The 22,323-nt window shown below is 38.5% G+C and overlaps 1 protein-coding gene across 7 annotated transcripts in view; it reads right to left on the bottom strand.

Annotated features, from left to right (window-relative positions):
* LOC132972678 (pleckstrin homology domain-containing family A member 5-like) overlaps window positions 1-21,846 on the bottom strand; it is a 76,138-nt gene extending 54,292 nt beyond the window's left edge. For 6 of the 7 annotated variants that reach the window (XM_061035682.1, XM_061035687.1, XM_061035686.1 and 3 more), the window contains exons 1-3: window positions 21,694-21,845; window positions 21,520-21,596; window positions 20,281-20,338 (exon numbers count right to left, since the gene is read on the bottom strand). In XM_061035682.1, coding sequence (XP_060891665.1) covers window positions 20,281-20,338; window positions 21,520-21,596; window positions 21,694-21,785 — 227 coding nt within the window. In that variant the 5' untranslated portion in view covers window positions 21,786-21,845. Of the gene's footprint in view, window positions 1-20,280; window positions 20,339-21,519; window positions 21,597-21,693 lie in introns of all 7 variants that reach the window. The other variant, XM_061035684.1, reaches the window with a different exon arrangement.
* Between the last annotated feature and the right edge of the window lie 477 nt (window positions 21,847-22,323).

The raw sequence follows: 22,323 nt of genomic DNA, 5'->3' as shown, positions 1-22,323 counted from the left end.
ACTGCTGTGTAGACACGTCAACAACAAACAAATCATACTTCACACTGAATGCTGAATCTTAGAAGAAATGGATTGGCTGTAGCGTCTAAACTGCAACGTAACTGTCTCATTAGCACGCCTTATCCAAGTGAACAGATGTAAACATGTGAGGCAGCAATGAACCTGAAAAATACACAGAGACAGGACACGATTGCTCCACACTCACAGGGAGTCATATGTATTTAGACTCCCAGTTAACAAATCCTAACATACTGGTTGAACGTGTGAGTGTAGTAGCAAATTCCATAAAATAACTTGGCCCAAACAGCTTTTTATCCTCACTGAACTTTCAAACATCCTGATTTTACATGCTATTATGACACCCTGTCAATCCATATAGGAAATGGGGGCAATCAATGACACTCTAGTTTACTAGAGAACTGGGCGTGTGCAGGGGAAGCCGACAAATTGAGGACAGCGTTCAGTGCTGGGCAGTCAACTGAGTCATAGCCCAATGCTAGGTCAGCATGTTTGTGTATCTCTCCTCTCGTCATCCTCCCTGATACCGCTCCTTTAGTTCCAGAAAGGCTTATTCTGACTTTTCAATTTCAAGTTGCAAAGCTTTGAATTTGAAGGACATATGTGAGGCATGCTTAAGTAACGTCCTTGATTTTATTTGCGCTGTTAAACATACATGGGAGAGGCAGATTCTGTCTCCCTTATTAGAGGGAGTGTCTCGTCTTTGGTCACCCACTGATGTTTTTGTAGGTGCAGCTGCATTACTCAAACCCTCAGAGATAAGAACAACAAGCTACTTCTGTAAGGGGTTGAAATGCTGTTTCATACAGCTCAGCATGCCTGAAAACAAAGCACTTAGGCCCAGCTTATGCATGATAACTATGGAGGCACAGTACTGTTTCATATAAACAAGCTCCAAGAAAATATGTTGAACTTTTATGACTGCAGCAACTCCCTCTTGGTTTCAGTCCTCTGACCAACAGCTGCATGTGTCAGGTAAAGAGTTATAAGGGGTCACAAAGGCAATACATCAACATTCTGACATGGACAGATGAGAAAAGGGGAGGGGATTATTTGGAAAGGCAGAAGAGAGGGAGAGGGAGTAATTGGGTGAACAGTTCATTCTAGCTGTCTGAACTAAACTGAACTCAATGCTGAACTCAATGCTGTCCACTTTTCCTCAAGGAAAGGGTAAACTACAGTGCACTTTCTGCAGTAGCCACATGCGCAACAAGGCTCTTTCAATAAAAATAGAGACATCAGCTGTGTGAGAAGCTATGAACGGTAAGTTGGTAGGAAGAAATGTGCCCTCTTGAATTCCACACTTTACTGTAAACACGTCAAGGTGAAATGCAGCCAGTCACCCTCCTACTCTTGGCAGAGGCCAGGCTTTTTATTTCCGAGTGAAACATGCACTTAAGTGCCACTTACCTGGATTGATGATGCAACAGGCACACATGTGGAGGCGAGGAGGAAAGGAGGAAGAAATATGTGGCATCAATAAGAGTGCACATAATTTTCTAGCACTGTTTTAAACCCCTCATCTCACACAAAAAAAAATGTGTATTCACTTGCACCCACTCTCCAGCACTTATATATTTCTTAATGGAGAAATATATAAGTATATGTGAAGTTTCTAATTGTAATTACATTGTCAAATGAGATTCTAGGTGTTATGGTGAAAAGCAAACACTGCCCTCATAAGGTTTGACACATTAATTACACAAATTATATACAAAATGGTACAATATATGGCCAATGGTAAACATAAAGATATATTATTTGCATTAAATAATTAAGAATGTAATGAAGAACTACTGGTTATGACTAAAAAACAAAACAAATTCTGGATAAATTAAATCAGTTTACTAATGCACTGCAACTGCAAAAATAGGTTTAAATACCCACAACAATCTGAATACTTAATACATTTAAAAATTATTCAATAAACCCAAATACACAGTCTCTGAGATGCAATATCACATCTTAAATTAACTGCAAAACAGACCCCCTGCTCTGCTCTAATGATAGAATTGGTTCTAGACAAGTTAAATATCCACATGACTTTATTGATAATGACATGACTATTGATAATATGGATGATGCAGTTAATGGCTTCAATAATTATTTTGTAAATGTTGGACCAATACTGGCTGAAAAAATCCCTGTTTCTGTGAGATCTGACGACAAGAATTATGATTATGAAGAATTTAAGAAAAAAAAAACATGTTGTTTGGAAATTGTAATTTAAATAATGACGGAAATGTTAAGATAGATGGTGTTAATATTGAAAGAGTGTATGTAAATCAATTCCTAGGTGTGACAATAGACCACAAGCTCTGCTGGAAACCTCACATAAAACATGTTAAATCTAAACTGTCACGTAGCATCTCAGTCCTGTGTAAAGCAAAGCATATATTGGATCACAAATCATTGCATATTCTCTACTGTTCAATGATCTTACCTTATTTAAATTACTGTGTGGAGGTCTGGGGGACCACTTACAAAAGCTCACTGCTACCACTAGTCACACTTCAAAACCGAGCCATAAGAACAATCAATAAAGCAGGATATTATGATCACACCAACCTCCTGTTTTTACATTCCCGTACTATAAAGTTCATTGACCTGGTTGATTATCAAGTGGCATAAATCATGTTCAAAGCAAGAAACAAACTGCTATCAGGTAATATTCAAAACCTTTTTTTTGACAGAGAGGGGGGGTTATAATTTGAGGGAAAAGTTACATTTTAAGATGCTAGCTGTTCGCACGACTTTAAAAAGTCAACACATTTCAAATGGTGGTGTGAAACTGTGGAATGGTATGAGCACGGAGCTAAAGCATTGTCCAAACATGATCCAGTTTAAAAAAAATGTACAAAGCAATGATTTTCAAAAGGTACAGGGATGAGGGAGAGCTTTAAAAAGGAAAACAAAAATTATAATAATAATAAAATAAATATAATAATAATTGGGTTTACAAGTTTTGTATACACAGGTGTATGTTAATGTGTATTATATATATGTAAATTGTACATATAGTAGCCTATATCAAATTGTATATATATATATATATAGATTACATCAAATGTATAATTGTAAACATACTGTACCAAACTGTATAGATATGAGGATTGTATAATATATAAATTATAAAAAATCATAGTATATCAAGTTGTATATATGTATGGAAAATCATTGGATTGTAAATATCAAATATAGTATCATAAATATAGTATAGCAAATTGTATATAGATAGATTGTATATATAGAGAGATTATAAGGAACACAGGAATTTAATTTAATGAATATTAATTATTGAGCTGTGGAAAAGGGGTAGGATTAAATAAGTTTTATACTTCTTCCTACTCCTTTTCAGGCAAATCAATTGAATATATGTAATCTTCTTTTTCTTTTTTTGTGAAATAATTTGAACATTGTTTTTTGTTTATTGTATTTTCTTGCGTTTCATTTTGTTTTGTATTTTTGATATGTTTGATTTTATTTGATATGATTGATTTAATCAATCAATCAATCAATCAATCAATTTAGAAACTGTGTGTATATCAAGGAGCAAGCTATGCTACATTGGTGCCCTCTAATGGGGAAAAACAGTAATCACACTTGGTTGGTAAAATCACTAATAGCAAGAAAGCTCACATCTGGACTTAATCTCAATGCTTATTTCTCACTTTCAGCAGCACGGTCAGCTTCCATACAGCTGGAAAAGGATGCAAAGAAAAGGCCTTTTATAGGAGACGAGTCAGTAAAGCATGCAAGCATAAACAATTAGCATAACATCACAGGAGGAATTGGCTGATGTCAGTATATTTATGCACATTCATCAAAGAAATCACAGAGGAAGATTTGTGAGCACAGCTGCTTTTAATGTTAAGACTAATCTTTGTTTAGATGAGAAGACTTAAAGAGAGCAAGACCCAAATCCAAAGCAGAAATGAGTCATTTTTTCTGGCGACTTCTTTTTTCCCTCACATGCAAATTTCCAACGTCAATGAGAATGCCCACACTAATCCAGATACTTAATGCAAAAATATTTACATGTTTTGGTTATTTTTTGTCGAAGGCACAAAATATAAAAATAGACTTGACATGTTTGATTCAGATTTTCTTCATAGATTTATACATGCATGCAAATGTGCTGGTTTATCTTTAGAGGTATGTCTTGAACATGCCAGCATAATCACCTAAAGTTAAAATGGAAGCAGACAGGCAACACATACACAGACTTCTGATACAAACCTTTAAAACTGTTGAAGGCTTACTTAATCTTTTTAGACAATCATGCATTTAATACTTCCAGACTGAGAACATTCGATGAAATGAAAGACAAATGCTTAAAACTCACTCAGACAATGTCTGCAACTAAACCTTGATCACACAATAGCCTACATTTCAAAATTGAAAATATCTTCAATCAAACGAGGAAACCTCAAAATAATTCAGATCAAAGAGCCTTTCATCTCTCTGCTGCTCGCAGCGATAGGCAAATCATTTTGCTAATGGCTGCACTGAAGGAGAATAAAACAGCAGCATATGTCAAAGAGACAAACACAGGCACACACACATACACAGACACACACAAAGTCCAGTCTTTTTGGAAATATCTAAGTGCCTCCAAATATCATCAATTTATTCCTATGTTTCTCTCCATTGTTTATCAGCTGCTTTTGGGGGCTACCAAAGGTGCCCCCAGGCCAAAAATTACATACTGCCTCTATACTAAATAACAGGTCTGCTCCCAGGTCCCCTTTAAGTCACCTGTTCCCAGGTATAATCCCGAAGGGAAACTCTGATGTAGCCTCGTTTGACAAGTCTGAATCAGCCTCCCAAAAGTCAAGGTCCAGCAGGGTCACTAAACTCCTCACCCTGTCAGGACAATGATGCAGTTTACTAGTTTGGGCTGCATCAGTCCCTGAGCACAGGTGAAGGGCAGCACAATGCTGAATGTAAAGTTAAGACATCAGAACTGACACTGTTCCCCTTTCTTTCCTAACCTCACAGTCTGACATAACAATCACATCTTTCTTCCTCTCAACAAACCGTCTCATTATAACAGGACCTCAAACTGGGTCATCGGCAGCTTAAATATAGGAACATGTCACCTTGTTCAGAGGGAGAAAAATGTACTTCAATTTTAAGGTGTTGGTGCTCATATTCAGACTGCATCCAACTCTGCAGCAATACAATAATATTTTGATAGGAGGCAACAGTCAATAGATAGTTTATCATATAATAAATGATATGTAGGGGCGCTGGTGGCGCAATGGTTAGTGCGCGCGCCCCATGTATGGAGGCTGCAGTCTCAAGCGGGCGGCCCGGGGTCACATCCCACCTGTGGCTTCTTTCCCGCATGTCATTCCCCTCTCTCTCTCTCCCTGATTTCCGACTCTATCCACATAAATGATATGTAAACAACAGAGGGACGTTCTTCACCAAGCTTCATTGTGACATGTTTTATTGAATATAAATATCGCAAATGAGAAGAGAGGGTATGCTGCTATATGCCCATCTAAATAGTGGCAGCTGTTAGAAACAGAAGCAACAGTATATTGGTGCTGCTGTTGAGTCATAGTTTGAGTACGACCTTTAGACTTCACATGCAGACTACTGTTTTAAATCTAAGAAACTAAGAGCACTCTGCACTGGTGACTCAACAGGAAGAGTTTTATGTCCAACCAAGCCTTAGAAGTGCTCGGACTGCCTGTCACCCAAAACTGTCTAAACAAAAGAATAAGAAAAAAAGAAAGAATGGGAATTAAGTGGAAACCTAACCCTGGCCACCTCAACACTTTCGAGTCTGTGATTACTTTCAGTCTGTGCAGTTTTCTGTTTGTCTTCTCCTCCTAATGGATTTTTTTTTTTAGCAGTAGCCCAAGTTATTAGCCAAAAGCCACTCCTTAAAAACCCCAAATACACTGACACTAGCCTTGGAAGCATGAAGTAAAATGTGAAAAACGATTTAGATGTTAATTGTTGCATGTAACAACCTTAGAATCATCTGTCAAGAAAAAGTTTACAATTCCTGTCAGGATCTATCATGGCTATGTTTCGAAATAAAATAAAGAAATAAAAGCTGCAATTTTGACTGCAGGTAAGGTAACGCCAATTTTAAGGTTGGCAATGGACCAGCTCCAGCTAAGCTTTGTTTGGCAAAGAGGAAACTTCTTGTGTACACATTTACACTGTCATGCAGAATGACTGAAGAGCCCCCTTCCTCCATAAATAAACAATGAAAACAAATCTAACATATCACAAGATGTTACAGTCCACTTAAGATTGTTCTGAATCAATAGAAACTTCGATTTGGGGAAGTTTTCAGCCTCTCTTTAGTCAAACAGATTTCGATCTGTTGCACATAGTACCAGGGCTTAAAACCCATCTAAAAACATCATAAAATCACTCTTTGAAATCATGTTTATCAAGGCCTGTTAAGACTAAAAATACTCAGAGACTTGAGAGGTATTTATGTGGCTTCGCACACTGACTCCAAATAAGGAGATAAAGTTTTATTTTAAGAGAAATGACATCACTGTTGTACAAATCTGAAAAACAATTAGATTAAAGATGATGACTTTAATTTTAGTCTAGATTAGTTACACTGTGGACTAAAGAGATTTGAAAGCTTGACTGTCTGAGGATGTGACACAGAAAAACACAGAAAGAAAAGCGTTACTTCTGGGTGTATGACAACCTACCACAGCACTACAATAACGTACTTCTTCTCCCAATGAAAGGGTCCAAAAATCCACAAACCAACCAAAGGAGAGCTCATAACAAGTGCAATAACACAAACACATTTTATAGTATAAGAGCATACAAACCTCTCTGAACATGCAGTGATTTGTGCTGATCCTTTTTATACCCTTTGTGTGATCTGAAGTCTATCTTATTTTGGTGCAGTTCAGTGAAATTCATATCATTGCACATCTCTCCACAGTTGTGACATTTGTACCTGTTATAGTCCCACCCATTTGTACACAAACCATACCACCCACCCACACACTCAATAAGGCCCATCATGAGGCCAGTGGCAGGCAGTAATAAAACTGTCACACAGCAAAGACGTCTAGCTTATTCCCACCAACTCACTCAGAGGCACAGAGGCAGAGACACAACAATCACAACATCACAGTCAGAGTGTAGGGTGTATTTATCTGAACCACCAGCAGAGGTCTTACAGTGAAACACTGTCAGCTCCCACTTACTCAGAGAGCTGGAATGCCTGCAAACATCAGTTTGTGAATAGCAGCACTGAGGTGAGAAGGCTGCATTTATCTTCAAGCAACTAGTGCTGATATTTAAACCTGACTTGCAGAGACATCCATCCATGATGCTGCAGAAACATACTGCAGAGGGCTGACAGCTGATTAGACTGATGGATCACAATGTGGTACCACCGTTACTGCAGTTATGAAGCCCCTGTCAGCTCACTCCACTGTGGCCTCATCTCTCACACCCTCTAACTGAGACAGAACGCAGGCTGCTAAAGAGGGACTGATTGATTTAATTGCAGCATCTCCTTAGGGATAACCTATGGAGTTATTAAGCACTAGTGCTAGTATACAGTGTTGGTTGCTCAATGCTGTTTCCAAAGAAGTTGTACAGGTTACCCATGCCATGTGCACTAATGCACCCCACACCGTCACAGATGATGGCTTTTGAATTGTGCACTGATAAGAAGCTAGATTATTTCTCTCCTCTCTAGCCCATAAAACGGGGCATCCAGGATTTCCAGAGAGTCAAATTAGGACTTTTTTTGGACTGTATCTTGAGAATCACGACAATTGTGCATTTAGACATGCATGTGCACAAGCATGGGCTTATATGAAGTACATTTCTGCAGACTGCAAAGGGCTCAAATACGCAGTGGTGATAATGTTTGTATAGGTTAAATTGTGTTATTAAAGGAGAGCTAGAAAAACAATGTAAACAATGCATGCTTAATGATAAAAAGCAAAGATGTCCAAATGTTATAGGTGGAATGGTCAGTACAGTAGAAAACAAATAAGGATAACATTATAGAGAAATGTGTTGCTCCCTCCAAGGCCCAACTCTAGATCAAGGGATGCACATTCAATAGTTTGATTGTTTTTCCTGGGTTTTGTGTTTGTTAGACTAACAGCTCTTGTTCATTCGAAAGAACAGACAACAAAGATTTATGTGACTCTACCCACAGTACGGCACATTCTTCTTATGGTAACTCCAGTGATGGCATTAAAGCTTGTACAATATCAATCACAGCAGGTATACACTCAAAGAAAGACTTGGCACAGAGTTCAAATATTTGTTTAAGCAGGGACGGCCAGATCCGAGGGTAGAGCGTGGGAGAGGACTCTGACAGCAGGAGAGTCACTACTCAATAGCTGAGCAATAGGAGAGGTGTATTATCCAATCACTGCCAAACCAAAACATCCTGCCCCTCAAATAGAACCAAATCCACAGAAGTAGCTCACTATGCACACTATACAGGTATTATGAGGAGATGTAGAGGGGTTTTTTTTTTCAAATAATTTTAAATATCTCCGCTCCCTCTAATCTGGTGTCTCTGATAGTGCTTATACACCTCAGAGAACTAGGCGCTATTTGAAGCTGTCGTGATGACCTGGGTGCTATTTTTAACTGTCAAGTGTCCCATCTAGCAGAAAAATCAACAGTGCACTCAAGTCAGGATGGGCCTCACACTAAAGCGCATGCACGCAGACACACAAGAGAGGCACAGTAAGTGGCTGTAAAAAGCAATTTCACTTTGGCTGTATGTTTGTTGGGAATAACTATGGAAGTCCTTCACTCAGTTGTGATATTACGTAAGGACTTTTTAGATGAATGGCTTCTACAAGTGCCAGCACTGGAGATGGAGTTGAGGAAAAAACAAGCCTCACAGCGTAACAACTCCCTCCTAAAAGTGATTAAACCATTAGAGATAAGGTAAGGTTATCAAATACACTCACTATGCTCCTTATAAGTAAGAAAACATCAAAGTCAAACCTAAGTAGCCAAAGTGTTAGTGCTGTGACTGAGCTCAACAGACACAGACGAGAACTGTGTGAGGATTTAAAACGGAGAGAGGAGTCATAGAAAAAACAATGCCCTGCTGTGAGTACACACTAAGACTGAACCACATATGCCAGGGAGAGACAATAGTGGGAGATGTGAGGTCTACAGTTGAAGAAAGGAGGGAATAAACTGAAGCTACAGGACAAGCAGGGTATGATATTAATCCTACTGCTGATAAATTGAAAACTTGGCAGCTCCCAGCACATCACTAAAGTTTCTATTTAATCCCCTGGAAGAGTGTGAAAAGATGGTATGCTGAAATATTTACGTGAACTCTTTAAATGTTAAGACAGAGGATTTGGATTCTTCTAATGCGCAGCAGTTGAGGAGAAAAAAAAAGAGGAGAGGCCTGACTGCCTGTCTGGATGTGGATAAAGACAAATTCAGAGGCTGAATTTGTAACAGTTTGTTTCAGGAAACAATATGCTGCTCCAAAGCTCTCTGTGGACATTTTAACATGTTGCTCCAAGAGCTCACAGCTGAACAACATTTGGGCAGAGTGGCGGCTTCCAAAAGCCCCCTAATCATCACAGACCATCTGGAAAACCACTGGACCATGCACTGTCCACAGGCCAGGGGTAGACAGACAAGAGTATCCAAAGGAGAAAGAAAAAGATTGTGACTAGGTGCAGGCTTTGTCATGGCATGATATTGAAGTTACAACATTTTTAGAGCACAGCATCTATCATGCAGACTTAATACTCTGATTTTGTCAGCTTGTGCAAGTTGCATTTCCACTGTACGCACTGATCAGCATTACTTTTATTTCTACAGCATCCACTCATGCGCTTTGTAAGATATTCCTGTTTAAACATTTGAAAATATTGTATTCCTCACCTAAATAGACCCTGTTGAAGGAGGCAGTCTGGCTCAAGGGTTATTTAAGAACCATCACGATCTTTGAGTCTCTCTAACTTCAAAGTTTATAAGCTGCAAAAACTTTCTCACTTGTGCCTTTCAGACTTGATATACCTTTCCAACTATAACATAGAAATACGGTTAAGTGGAATATATAAAGGGGAAAGCAGACAGAGACTTTCACAGCTGGATCTCCCTCCATGAAAAAGCAGAATACTTTTAAAGCACTTTGTCTGAGTTTTCTCACAAAAACAAGGCAAAGTTCTTATATGTAAATGTGAACTCAATGATGTGTAGAATATCACACCAACAGCTTGACCCCAAAGACGGCAGCTGTCCCCACTTTATACACCCACAAAGGACAGTTCATTGTATATTCCAAAAGGGACTACTGACGTTCAACAGCTCTATCAGCATTAAATCAATCAACTAAGAGGCTTTAGGACCAAAGACACAGGCTATACGTTCGGACCCTGCTAAACCCGAGAGATAGGCTAAATTTAATCAACATCTTCTATATCATACTGGATTACATACACATTCTTTAGTACAGAAAAAAATGGCTTTTTGCCTGTGATCATTTGTAGAGCCATGAAAGAGTTTGACATACAGCAAGGCTTGAGAGCAATCTGACAGTCTGCAAATTAAGAGAAAGTCTGTCAGATTAGAACACAGGAGTATTTTGATCCTTTTTCAAGGCAGCCAGGCGTTTAGATTTCAATCCTGAGAAAAGAATCCTTCCCATAAGATAAAAGAGGAACAAGCAACTATTAGTGCCAACAATTTGTAAACAACAAAAAAACATTGCGGCATCCAAGAACACCAAGAACCCACAGTAGAGGATAACTTGAGCTGATGTGGATTCTTTCACACCGAAACTGTCTTAATCAGCACCTGGGGCAGTCACAGACATCAGAGGATATCTAACACATATGTTCACACACTGCATCCAAACACCACAACACATACACACTTCTCTTCCAGATGGCAAGGACCCCACAGAGACTGCAACGCGTGAGAGCAGACTGAGGAGCAAAAAGCCTGCCTCTTCGTTTGACTGTCTGTCTCCCCAGTCAGCGACCGGCCTCACAACGGAGAATTATGGAGCTCAAACAGGGATGATGTACTGTGGATCCAGGTCCACTGGTTTCCCTCTTAAATCACATTACACACACAAGAGTGATGCATGAGTACTGAGCACTGACAGAGTTAGTGAGTCAGCAGCCACAGCAATAAGAGCCTCCTCCTGCCAAGGGGGTTAGTAAACACTCTCAGAGCTTAGCAGTTTGAATAAAGCATTGTCCCTGATGTGCCATTTGATAATGTGAGCCATGTGGATGTGAACAAACTTCTAACTTCTTCAATAACATACCGTAAGACACTGACTATGGGATTCATGACTATGACTGAGATCATCAAAATAATTCTTCTCAAGAATAAAGACACTATCTTTCAATCAGTGTATGATTATAATAATGGGAAACGTTGACTACAATGAGAAGAGTTCAAGCAGTGTTTCCTTCTGAGTTCATTATTCTCAATCAGATAACACCTCAGGGTTATGTTTGTCAAATGATTGATACTTTCATACCACATCTGAAAACAATGCAATATTTGTTATTTTATTGATCAATAGAATTTAAAAGTACCAGAGCTGGAAAATAAACCTACATGTCTTTTGTTATATTTTCAACCCCAAAAATGTGGCAAGTAAAAGAGAAAGAAAAGCTGTGGTAGATGTACATTAACACGTTGGCAATTTTTGCCATTTGTCATTTTTCAAGTCCTTTTGGTGTCTCATAGAGAAGTTACATTTTATGTCTCTTACAAATAGGAAGAGGGAAGAGGTGGTGCCACTTTCTGGGGAATTCATCGAGTTTCAATTTTAATTACAATTTTGGATCCCAAAATCCTGAAAAAAATAAAATGAAGATTAAACTCCATGCAGACAAAACTTGCCCACTGTTGGGTATCAAGGGCTTCTAATTTTGTCGCTGTGGTTTGAAATAGTAGTATCATATCAAAGTTTAAAATCCTGGTATTGTGAAAACCCTTCTTGTGGTGCAATGTTTTCATCCACTACGTCAAATTTCCAATGCAACAACTTATGCCATCGGTTATTTTTGAAGATGTTTTTTTATTTAGTTTAAGTGTTTGCATATTGTTTTTGTCTCTGAGTGAATTCGCTAAGGTTGCTGAAGTTTTTTCCAGCATGCAATACACACATGGTAAGTGAATTGGAAACTAATTTGCACACAGGTGTGAATGAGGTCATCTGTCTTTGTATGGCAGAGTGTTGAGATGTCCAGACTCTGTGTGTGCTGGAATAGCCTGCAGCTCAAACAAAACAGATTAAAGAAACTGGCTCTACTTGTTTCCTTTATAATAAATCTGTGCCACAGTGTTACCAGCTGATGCACACGTCGAGAAAAATAAAACAGACCCATCTTTTTTTGTAAAGTTGTATGTTGTTACTCATTCAAATGAAAGAAAATCGGGGTATAAGAAAATATCTAAAATATTATATTTTGTGATACTGTGTTCATCTCAAATACACATAATCACAGGTGTTTATGCCATATTAACATAATCTAAATATGGTATAAACTATTCTGTAATCCCTGTATTATGATACTTATAGTAGTGCTAAAAAAAACAGCCCAACCAGAGAGCTCCTGATTTAATGCACCAGACACTTCAACTGTGAAGTCAATATTTATCTTTTTTTTCATAACTACCTTCAGTGTGAAGGTCAGAAATTAGATTACTTGTCAAAGATTTAACATTACAGCCCTGTGTTGTGTTTAAGTCCACACACTTGTTCACCTCTCTCAAACTCACTATCTCAGTGCTCTGACTTGGATATTCAGGGTTACATAATCAGGTCTGATATGAGGCTTTGCTCGAGGATGGAAGCTTGTATTATTCTCTGGAGAGAACAGAGAGCCTTTAAGGTCTCTGATAACTGTGTGTCAAGACAGTTATGAAGGACTGACAGGAACCCTGTAGTGTTTGCCCTAAGACCACAACTCAATCGTGCATCATTTCAGTTGAAAATAAAGACAATGTAAACCAACGTAGGACAGGAATATTAATCAATGTGAGCCCATTCCCCAAACTGTCCCCTCGCATTGCAAGGTTTTTGCATACTTTAGCTGATGTCACTTGTGAAATACTAAAAAGTTCCCTATGCTTGATGTCTTTCACATGCTAATCCATTCTTTAGATCTCCGATAATATGCCTCATTTTACTGATGCCCCGAAGTGTCAGAGTGTGAAGTGGCTGTGAATGCGGAGTTGAAAGTGAAGAAGAGAGGAGGCAAGACAAGAACAGATATTCTGGTCAAATGGTACGAAAAGTGGAGAAAAATGGTAGAGTGTAACCAATTAGTTGGAGCCAGTTTTTTGTTATACATATATTGTTCTTGTATTTTAATCACATCCTGTCAAAACTAAAAAACAATAATACAGCTGTCCTATCACAGGATTGTTATAAGTATTTCCGTCCTTGTGCCTTTCTACCTACCAGCCTATCCGCATGCACTCATTGTTCAATCATTGCACATGAGCAGCAGTCTTCCACAAGCCAAAGCCTGCAAGTTTGTTGCACAGGACTAGTAGTTTAATACAGTTTTCACCATTTAAGATGTGCTGCACTTTTGGTAGAGTGGCTCTGATATTTCTCTGGTCAAGAATCAAATATATCAACCTCACTATATACTGTTTTTCCTAAGTTGCCCAGCAAAGCTCTAACTATTCTCCTGCTATTTGAGTTAAGATTTTTACTAATAAGAATTCTCAAAGTTTAGTGGCTGTTGTTTTTGTGTAGGATGTTATGATAGGCTTAGAGGCAACTGTAACATATTGGATATGATGACAGATTTGATGTGTATTGTGTATGCCTGATTGTGTAGATGTATGCATGTTTGTATGTTTGTCTGTAGCTTTTTTGTATCCTTGCTCTTTTATCTGTGTAAAGCACTTTGTAATGTTGTGTTTTTAAAAAACTGATAAATAAGTTTTATTATTATTATTATTATTATTATTAATAATAATATTATTATAAATGTGAATGATATCTAACACAAGGGTATCCCAGGAATAACTAATTTCAATACTATAAACAGAATAACTGACAAACATGTGATGTGAAAATGTGTGTTTTAAACAAAAGTAACTCCTTAGTCTAATCTTTAGAGCTTACAGTTTTGGTAAACTCTTACTGTGTTTTTTCCTGCTTTGGCAGGCAACTGATTTGAGCAAAAAGGGGTCTAAAGGCCAACAGTACACTAGCTGTCATTCATCAAAAAATGGACAAACAGAGTAAACAAGTTGTTGTTGACTTTTGAGCTGCATTGATTAGCTAAAGAGACAGACATTTCCTCCAGAAGTTAGTGGAGACCAAAAAGAGAGCTACAAGAGACTGAAAATAAGATTAGCTCTTTCCAGGTCCAGAAAGAAATTCCTCTCTGAATGGGATTCTGTATTTGCTAATTGTTAAAATAGGAAACTTTTAAAAAGAGAGTTAGTGTATTAAGATCTTGTTTTCACTGATATAGCAGGGTCCTTATTACACAACATGGCTGTCATTTTTAATAATAATCAATAGTCGTCAGAAAGGCAATTTGATTATTTATACGTGACAGAAAATGACCAATACTGAATAATGATCGATATTAACCTAACCAGATACTACTACTTTTGACAATGACTTTAGTAAGTGTGCCTCCTAAGCCCATGAGCCGTCAGCTAACAGAGATGCAGTGGATAGATATTGGTCATAATTGGTCAGATTTCCATTGACATCTTTTCCACTATTCTGAGTGATGAATTATGCAGCAGCAGAAGTGAACAGTCTAATGAAAGTGGTGGTTGCAGAGCAGGCTAGTACAATATGATTATTTAATATTGCACTTTATACTGATGAGCACTCAGGAGCAGCAAATTACCCTCAAAGGACGCTGACAAAATGTCATCAAATGAAACATTAACAAACAGGCAGCAATCAGGCAAGACTCAGTTGGTCTGCAGCACTGTGAGGATAAGGTGTTTGAGCTTCTTCCTGAACTTATAATTTACTCATTAGCCTTCAAATCAATATGTCAGCTGTCTTACAGTGTAACCTACTGCAATTAGTCTGGGCTTCTGCAGTTGGGGTATTCTATAAAAAAGAAGTGAGACAGAAATAGAGAACAAAGAAGGGAACTGGCAGGAGATCTGTTCTTCCCTTTTCATAAACATAATTGTTGTAAATACTCCACATGGCAACAAAATCTTAATTAGGGTCATCACTCGCCTTACGACATATTACTGTAATCCTTTTGCACCAGTAGGACTGAAATTGCCCCATTTATCCTGATACACACTTCTGAAAGGTCCACACAGGTCATGAATCCTCATTAGCCGACATAAAAAGTAAATACTGACAAAATGCTGGCTCAATTGGCCAAATCATGTCCGGCAGCTTAAGTTAAAATGTGGGATTATGTGCTACAGAGATAAAATGGAAAACACAAATCTGCCAGATGGCACAGTCTCATCAAAAAGCCGTAAACGTCACTAACAAAAACTAAACAAGCACTTACTGCACTATGGGTGGCCGCAGAATTCATCAGTCACAAGAGATGGAAACAGAGGAAATGTATTGAAATAAAAAGTCCAAGACTTACTTCTCCATTCAGTAAACTGCACAGAGCCTATGCATCATCCAGTATTTTGCATAATGTTCTTTAAAAAGTGTACAACATCCTCACCATCACTTCAACCATTTTACTCAGCTGTGGCTCAAAAAGAGCTAAGTCTTCCAGGTCCTGACTTTCAACAAAGGGTCCAAAGTAAGACAGGTAATCTAAACAAAAGTGTCTGTTTATCTAATGTGTGAATTATGGTTTTAGATAATGGGGACAGAAGCAGCAGCAGTTCAGCAGCTGAAACAAGAGCCAAAAGCCACCGGCTCAAACCCCTGAATGTATTAGGACTAATGGGTTAGCCGTATCGACTCGTATCGACACTCTTCATGAGCAACAGCAGATGAGAAGATACAATGATAGTACCGTGTGCCTCTGTGTGTGTGTGTTTGTGTGTTTGTGTGTGCTCATATTAGTGTTGTCGGTCATGGTTTTATCCCTGTATGATTTTATGCCTATGGACAACAATACAATGTTTTCTGATTTCACAAGTTTGCATCAGGTTCATTCAAAAGACATTCAATTGATATAATCTTTGTTAATTGCCAAGAAGGTTTTCACATGGAATGTGTCAGTGTTGTTGATGCACAACAGAATATTAAATAAATAAAAAAGGAAGACAATATCATAGGCGACAGAACACAAACATTAATCATATCCGCATTTACATTTAAATCAAATCATAATAAAGAACAAGTATCTGTAGGTCAGGATTTGACAATCTATAACTGAGCTCTTCTATACATTTAAAAAAAAATGACTGCTACTATATTGGTCTGCGTATCCTGATGATGAGGATTTGAACAAGTGTTTTTACTTTGTATTGATGATATTGAATCCTTGACCTCTGAATCATTATATCCATTAAATCTATCTAAACAAAATAATCAATAGTCTGGACAATATTTTCACCTTTCTTATTCCTGTCCGACTTCGCATTGTCAAAACATACTAACGTTATACATGTTGGCCTTTCAATTAAATAACCAAGAAAAGAAATAGCAAATTAACACCTCCATGTTTTCTCACACGCTGTATTGGACAGCTCACATGTAGTTCCCCAAAAGAAAAAGCTGTGTTGGCATCAGGCCACCTGCAAACAACCCAGAAATTCAAAGATCGCAGCTCAGTCTTGGCAGAGCATCAAGCCATGACTGATTCAATTACCATCCACACTGACCTTCACTCATTCAAAACTCATATAGCGACATAAATGAATCAAATCTTGTGCCTAGTCCACACTATCGCACCAACAATCTGCACCTTCCATCCTTCACATCCCATCCCATCAGAGGACAGTCTACGTCAGCACAATCTGCTCCTTGATGCTCACACTGTGTAACCTGATGGTAACAGCCAAGCCACACAGCCAGAACAGGAAAAGAGTAAGACCCTATCATTTTGCAGGCTCAAAAAGATTGAGTAAAAAGAAGTGTATCAGTGTCAAGTTTGTATATATTTTGAGACTAGAAACAAGAGAGTGTTGTTTTTTGTTGTATGAACAGTTTATTTATGTGGTTCATGTTCATTAATAATATAACCATTAACATGTGCTATTTACCAATACTTAATGCATAGTGAAGTAATGATAACCTACAGTAAAGTTGGTGGTTTTGGTTAGTTTTCTGAGGCTTTTATTGGCAACCTCACATAAAGCCTCAAAATGCACAAATACTGTCCAAGACGGTTATCACAGACACCTGTCAACAAATCTCGATATCAAAACAATGAGTCACGAGGACAGTGACATTCATGGTTTTAAAAAGCCAATTATTAAAGACACATCTTAGGCACACGTTCATCACTAAAGACTGACAAGTTGATCTTGTACTGTGACTTGCCCTTACTTGCCCCTGACAATGACACAGATATACATACTTGTAGATTTCTCAAAGCCAAGTAAAACAACAAAGAAGAAAACTCCCAGGCCATAACAGTCTGGAGAAATGAAGAAAACAGAATAAACAAGCTAGCAGCCTTGGTCACATGAAGACTAATTATCTGCTTTTTAAGCCCTAAATTTGCAACAGCTTAAATATATGCATTTCAGTCTAATTCAATGAGAAGGCAGCGCAGCATGCTGTATACTAACTGTAGAGGCCGTCTACATTAGTCAATTCAAAATATGTTTAAAGAAGAACATATATGTGCACAGCTGCAGTATTTAGAAAACATATGACAGAATAAGTGACATGACCCACTGATAAGTGACAGTAAGATAAGAAGGGTTAGAGAGGTTTAATGTGAGACACCATAATGACTAGAGGGAAGAGGGCTATCCTTTTAAATACACTTTGTATTATTTGGTCCGATGCTCTCTAAATTACATTATTCCACTCAATGCTCTGCTTCATTGCTCTATTCTAAAAATTGTTTTTAATTAGACACAGTTTTGGTCACATTGCTGATCAGATACTGAGTCCTGGGGCTGTTTTCTCCATGTTTTGATATAACACTTGCTAAATTGCAGTTAAGAACATGCAGCTAACCAAGCTGAAGACTTGAGGGTTCTGTTCTTTGTTTATTGTTACTGGTTCCTATGATTAAAGGTGACTAGAAGATTCACATATGGTTCAGCTGCAGAGTTATGTGTTCTCTTTATGGAGCAGTCATGCATCAACTAATTGATTGGCTGTTGTAAATAGTCCTCTTTGGTTTGTCTGATACGCAAAAACTTCCTATCACCATTAATACAAGACACTTTTATATTGTCTTAAAAATCAGGAGTCTGTGGGTTTTGACCTGTTGGCTTGAAAAACAAAGCAATATAAAAAATTCCTTTTGAACACTGGGAAATTGCATTTGTCATTATATGTCTTATATAATATAAGTATTTCATAGACTACGTGATAGTGAAGTAATATATGTTAAATCATATCTGGAAAAAAAATAAAATAAATGTCTCCAAATAAATGTATATGTCATCTGTACACATGTATTTCCTGAGTCACCACAGTCTCTCTTATCCTCTGTTAAACAGCTGGTTTATGCTGCAAACAGTCCAGTGACCCCTACGACAGCTTAATTAATTTGTAGAGATAGAGCAACTAGGGAGAGGATTACAACCAAACTGCAAACTCTCTAGGAACTTACTGGATTCACAGCAACTGAATTCACATTACTACAATTCATTAGAGTTTTAAGAGGTGTCTAAAAAGCAGCTGAGGCATAAAATAAACGTCCTTTTTTGTCTCTTCCAAAATGCAGTCCTCACGCCCTGTGGGGGACAATGTGATCAGTTGTTGTTGTTTTAACTTGTTATACAGAGAACATTACCATGTCATTTGACTGTGCCAGGATCACAGTGATCAACTAATGAATGTGGTCCCTGACTCTGTTTTTGTGCTGAGAAGCTGTGATAAAGTACTGGAATATAAAATGACTGCCTTTCAGTCTGACTGCCTGGCAACCTGCCACATAAAGCTTCTCAAATTTATGAGGAAGTCAAAGCTGAGAGGGGATTGAGTCGGGATAATAAGGCATAATATCCTAAAGTCGTAGCCTGTGTATTGCAATTTCTTCAATCATACAGAGGCATTTCTGTATCTTAGTAGAGAAATGTATCTTCAGAATATCTAAACCCCTTCGGGAGAGGAGCATTTCATTAAGACATGCAAAATGACTGGATATTTCCACTCGTATCCTTGGATTTGAAATACTCTGATGACAGTTGATGAATCTGTGCTGACTGAATGATAACACTTGTGATCTCTTTTCATTAGTCGCATCAGACTACCATGGATAAGAGAGAAAAAAGTGAAACAGACTGCAGAGGAAGAACAATGTAACATGGCCAAGTACTGATGTAATTCATGTAGAACGTGGTCTTCAAACAGTGAGGAGCACAACCTGAACGATACCAATGTTTGAGTGAACATGGATGATGTGTCACATGTTCGCCTACCAACCAAACGGAAACAAACAGGCAGGGGAAAGGACGTTAAAAAAGAAACCAGTGTAGGAAGGTTGGCATGTACTTCAGAAACACTTTCTAACATCTACTTACTACTAGTTTCATTTCAAAGTGTGAGCAGACTAAAGACCAAAACAGCAAGGATAACTGATTTTTAAAAAATGTATGAACCGCCAGAAAAAAAAGAAAATGCAAGTTGGCTCAACTCTTCAAGTAGGCTAAACTCTGAGCAGGGTAAGTCTGAATATATTTACAACTCACAAGAAGGCAGCAACCACACTTTGCTCGTGTCTGCCCAGTATTTGCACAATGTTCCTGTGTAATCATTAACCTTTTGCGATAGGCGTCTAGAGAAAATAAATATGGTGTAAAGGTTCCTAATTCACAGCCAAGTCGTATTTACTTCTAAAACACAGGATGTTCTCAGGAGCAGTCCTGCATTTGAATGAGCTCTTCACTCACTTGAGGGAGCAAAGCTGGCAAGAAATTAATTTGTGTTCATAATTAAGGCGTACATGGTTACATGCAAAAGGAATGTGCATGTTTATATCAATCAAACATTATTTGAATAGCGCCAATTCTTAGCAAATGTTATCTCAAGACGCTTCACAAAAGAGCAAGTAAAAGACCTTACTCATTTTTATGTTACAAAAGAAAAATGGGATAGGGGGAGACGGGGGAGATATATTGTTTGCAGGTTCTAGGGTATTGATGGATGTGTGCCTTGTGGTAGGGGGAGGATAGACTTACTTGATAAAGCAGCGTGCACCCTCAAAAGTATATCCTTCTTCCCATCCAGTGGGTAGATCTGTGAAAACAGGAGATTTGGTCAAACAAAAAGGCATTTGCAGAGGCATTTCCAGAAATAGGAAGTTCAAGTCAAAAAACACGCTGATTAGACAAATCAGGCTATTTTTAAACCCCAACTTATGGGCTGCAAATACTTGTTTTGTAGTGTTGTTTGTTTTGAAACGGCAAAAAGTAGTACAAATATAAATGTTCTGCTGTTCCATCAATGGCAAAGACTCATCATGACGACCTCCCATTGTTTTTCTAACAAGTAGTCCAAATGTATAACTAACATATTGTAGCCTACTATAACACATCAAAAATAACAAGCAGACAATTCTTACAATTTAAAACCCATATCTAGTCAGCTTAAAACATTTGCAGCAGGAAGAACCTGTGGAAACTGAATGATGATTAACCGACTTTTTTTGAGCCTCAATGATTTTGGACTATGGGAAATTCCATCGACCGCAGAGCTGGTAGACTAAAATGATTTGATGAGGGAAATGGTGTGTAGACCAGTCGTTATTTGCAGCCCTTCTGAGACGCAGCAGCTATTCAATAACATGAGTGGGAATGCTCTGCAGAGACCTCAGGTTCAATGAGGAGGCTGCTGCTACATAGTTAGTCGCAGGGTAACGTCACTTGTACAAAACACTGCAAGGGTCTAATTTAGCTAAGTAACACGCTGCGTTTAATACTGACTGTTTTTCAAACGAAGGGAGATAGGAATCTAATTTTGTAGATTTATAGCTAGCCTCTCCTATTGTTTTAACTGGCTCGACTTCTCATCAATATACATTTTGAACAGACTGCATATTTAAAGACGACTCCGGTGTGGTTAAAACTAAAGACAAATACGAAATCACTTAACATGCTGGTGGCTGTTGATAAAAGTCGTCGTTTAACAAGTTCACATGCAGGTTAGATAACAACAACTCGTCAACTTCACTGACTGACAAAACGTCAAAACGAGGCTTCATGCGGGGGGGCAGAGGTGGGCATCACTTTCCACAGCACGAGAGACCCAAAGCCCACTCATGCGCTCAGGAACACAGCGTGGATGTCAGAGCGTCTGCCTTTCCCTCTCACCGTGGGAAGTATCGGTTTATCTGGCATAATGTGCAAACAACAACAAGCCATGACGGCGAACATGTCAAACTTAACAGAGAAACTTCACAGCCCTGAGTGTCACCTTACCTGGAGTTTTTCTGTGCCCGGTTATGACCGCCTCGCCACTTACTGGATGCAGCCAGGTTGTACTCTTGGCTTCTTCGCTGTTGAGAGAGGGAACAGGCAGTCATTATTACACGGTGACTTTGGAAGAATTACAAACGAAAAACTCGAGCCGTGTTTCTCTGAATGGATAATTACTTAATGAAGAAGACGCGTCCATCCCGAGTAACCCCATAACTCCAGGAAGAAGGGAGACAAGAAATCCACTCGGGCTGTAGATCCGCCGCCATGTCTGGCAATACTGTATGACAATCGCGCGGCTCCGCGCTCGCGAGTAGCGCGTACACGGAAACCTTGGCAACGGCGTGTAGCTGAGAGGAGGGCAGGAGGTAGAACAGCCAGGTGGTAGGAGTTGTCTTTTCGTTCGTTTGAGAGATGATTTGATGTAAAGACATGTAAAATAAGTTAACTGAAAAACGTATTCAAATTTGAAATTCTTCTTCGCAGGATTTCACTGAAAACTTAGTCTTCTGTTCGATTGTTGCTGCGAAATTAGAAATTCTTGCATTTGGCGTGGCAGTGGATGAACACATTTTAACAGGCGTGTGCCTACTTTGTGTTATTTTTCGCCTTCTTGCTTGATTGTGGATGCATACTGTGCCTAAGAAAGACACCTCATAGCGTGAACAACAGTGGGGGCAGGGCCAGATTAAACGTGATAGGAGGCCCCGGGGCAGAATTGATCTGCTGAGCCCCCATATGCCTTTTTCACTACAGCCAATTTAACATTAAAGGAGGAGCTCAGGTGTTAGGCTACTTGTAAAATGA

Source organism: Labrus mixtus, chromosome 4, assembly GCF_963584025.1.
Source record: "Labrus mixtus chromosome 4, fLabMix1.1, whole genome shotgun sequence".
NCBI classification, from domain to species: Eukaryota; Metazoa; Chordata; class Actinopteri; order Labriformes; family Labridae; genus Labrus; species Labrus mixtus.
This window is presented reverse-complemented; position numbering and strand designations above follow the sequence as displayed.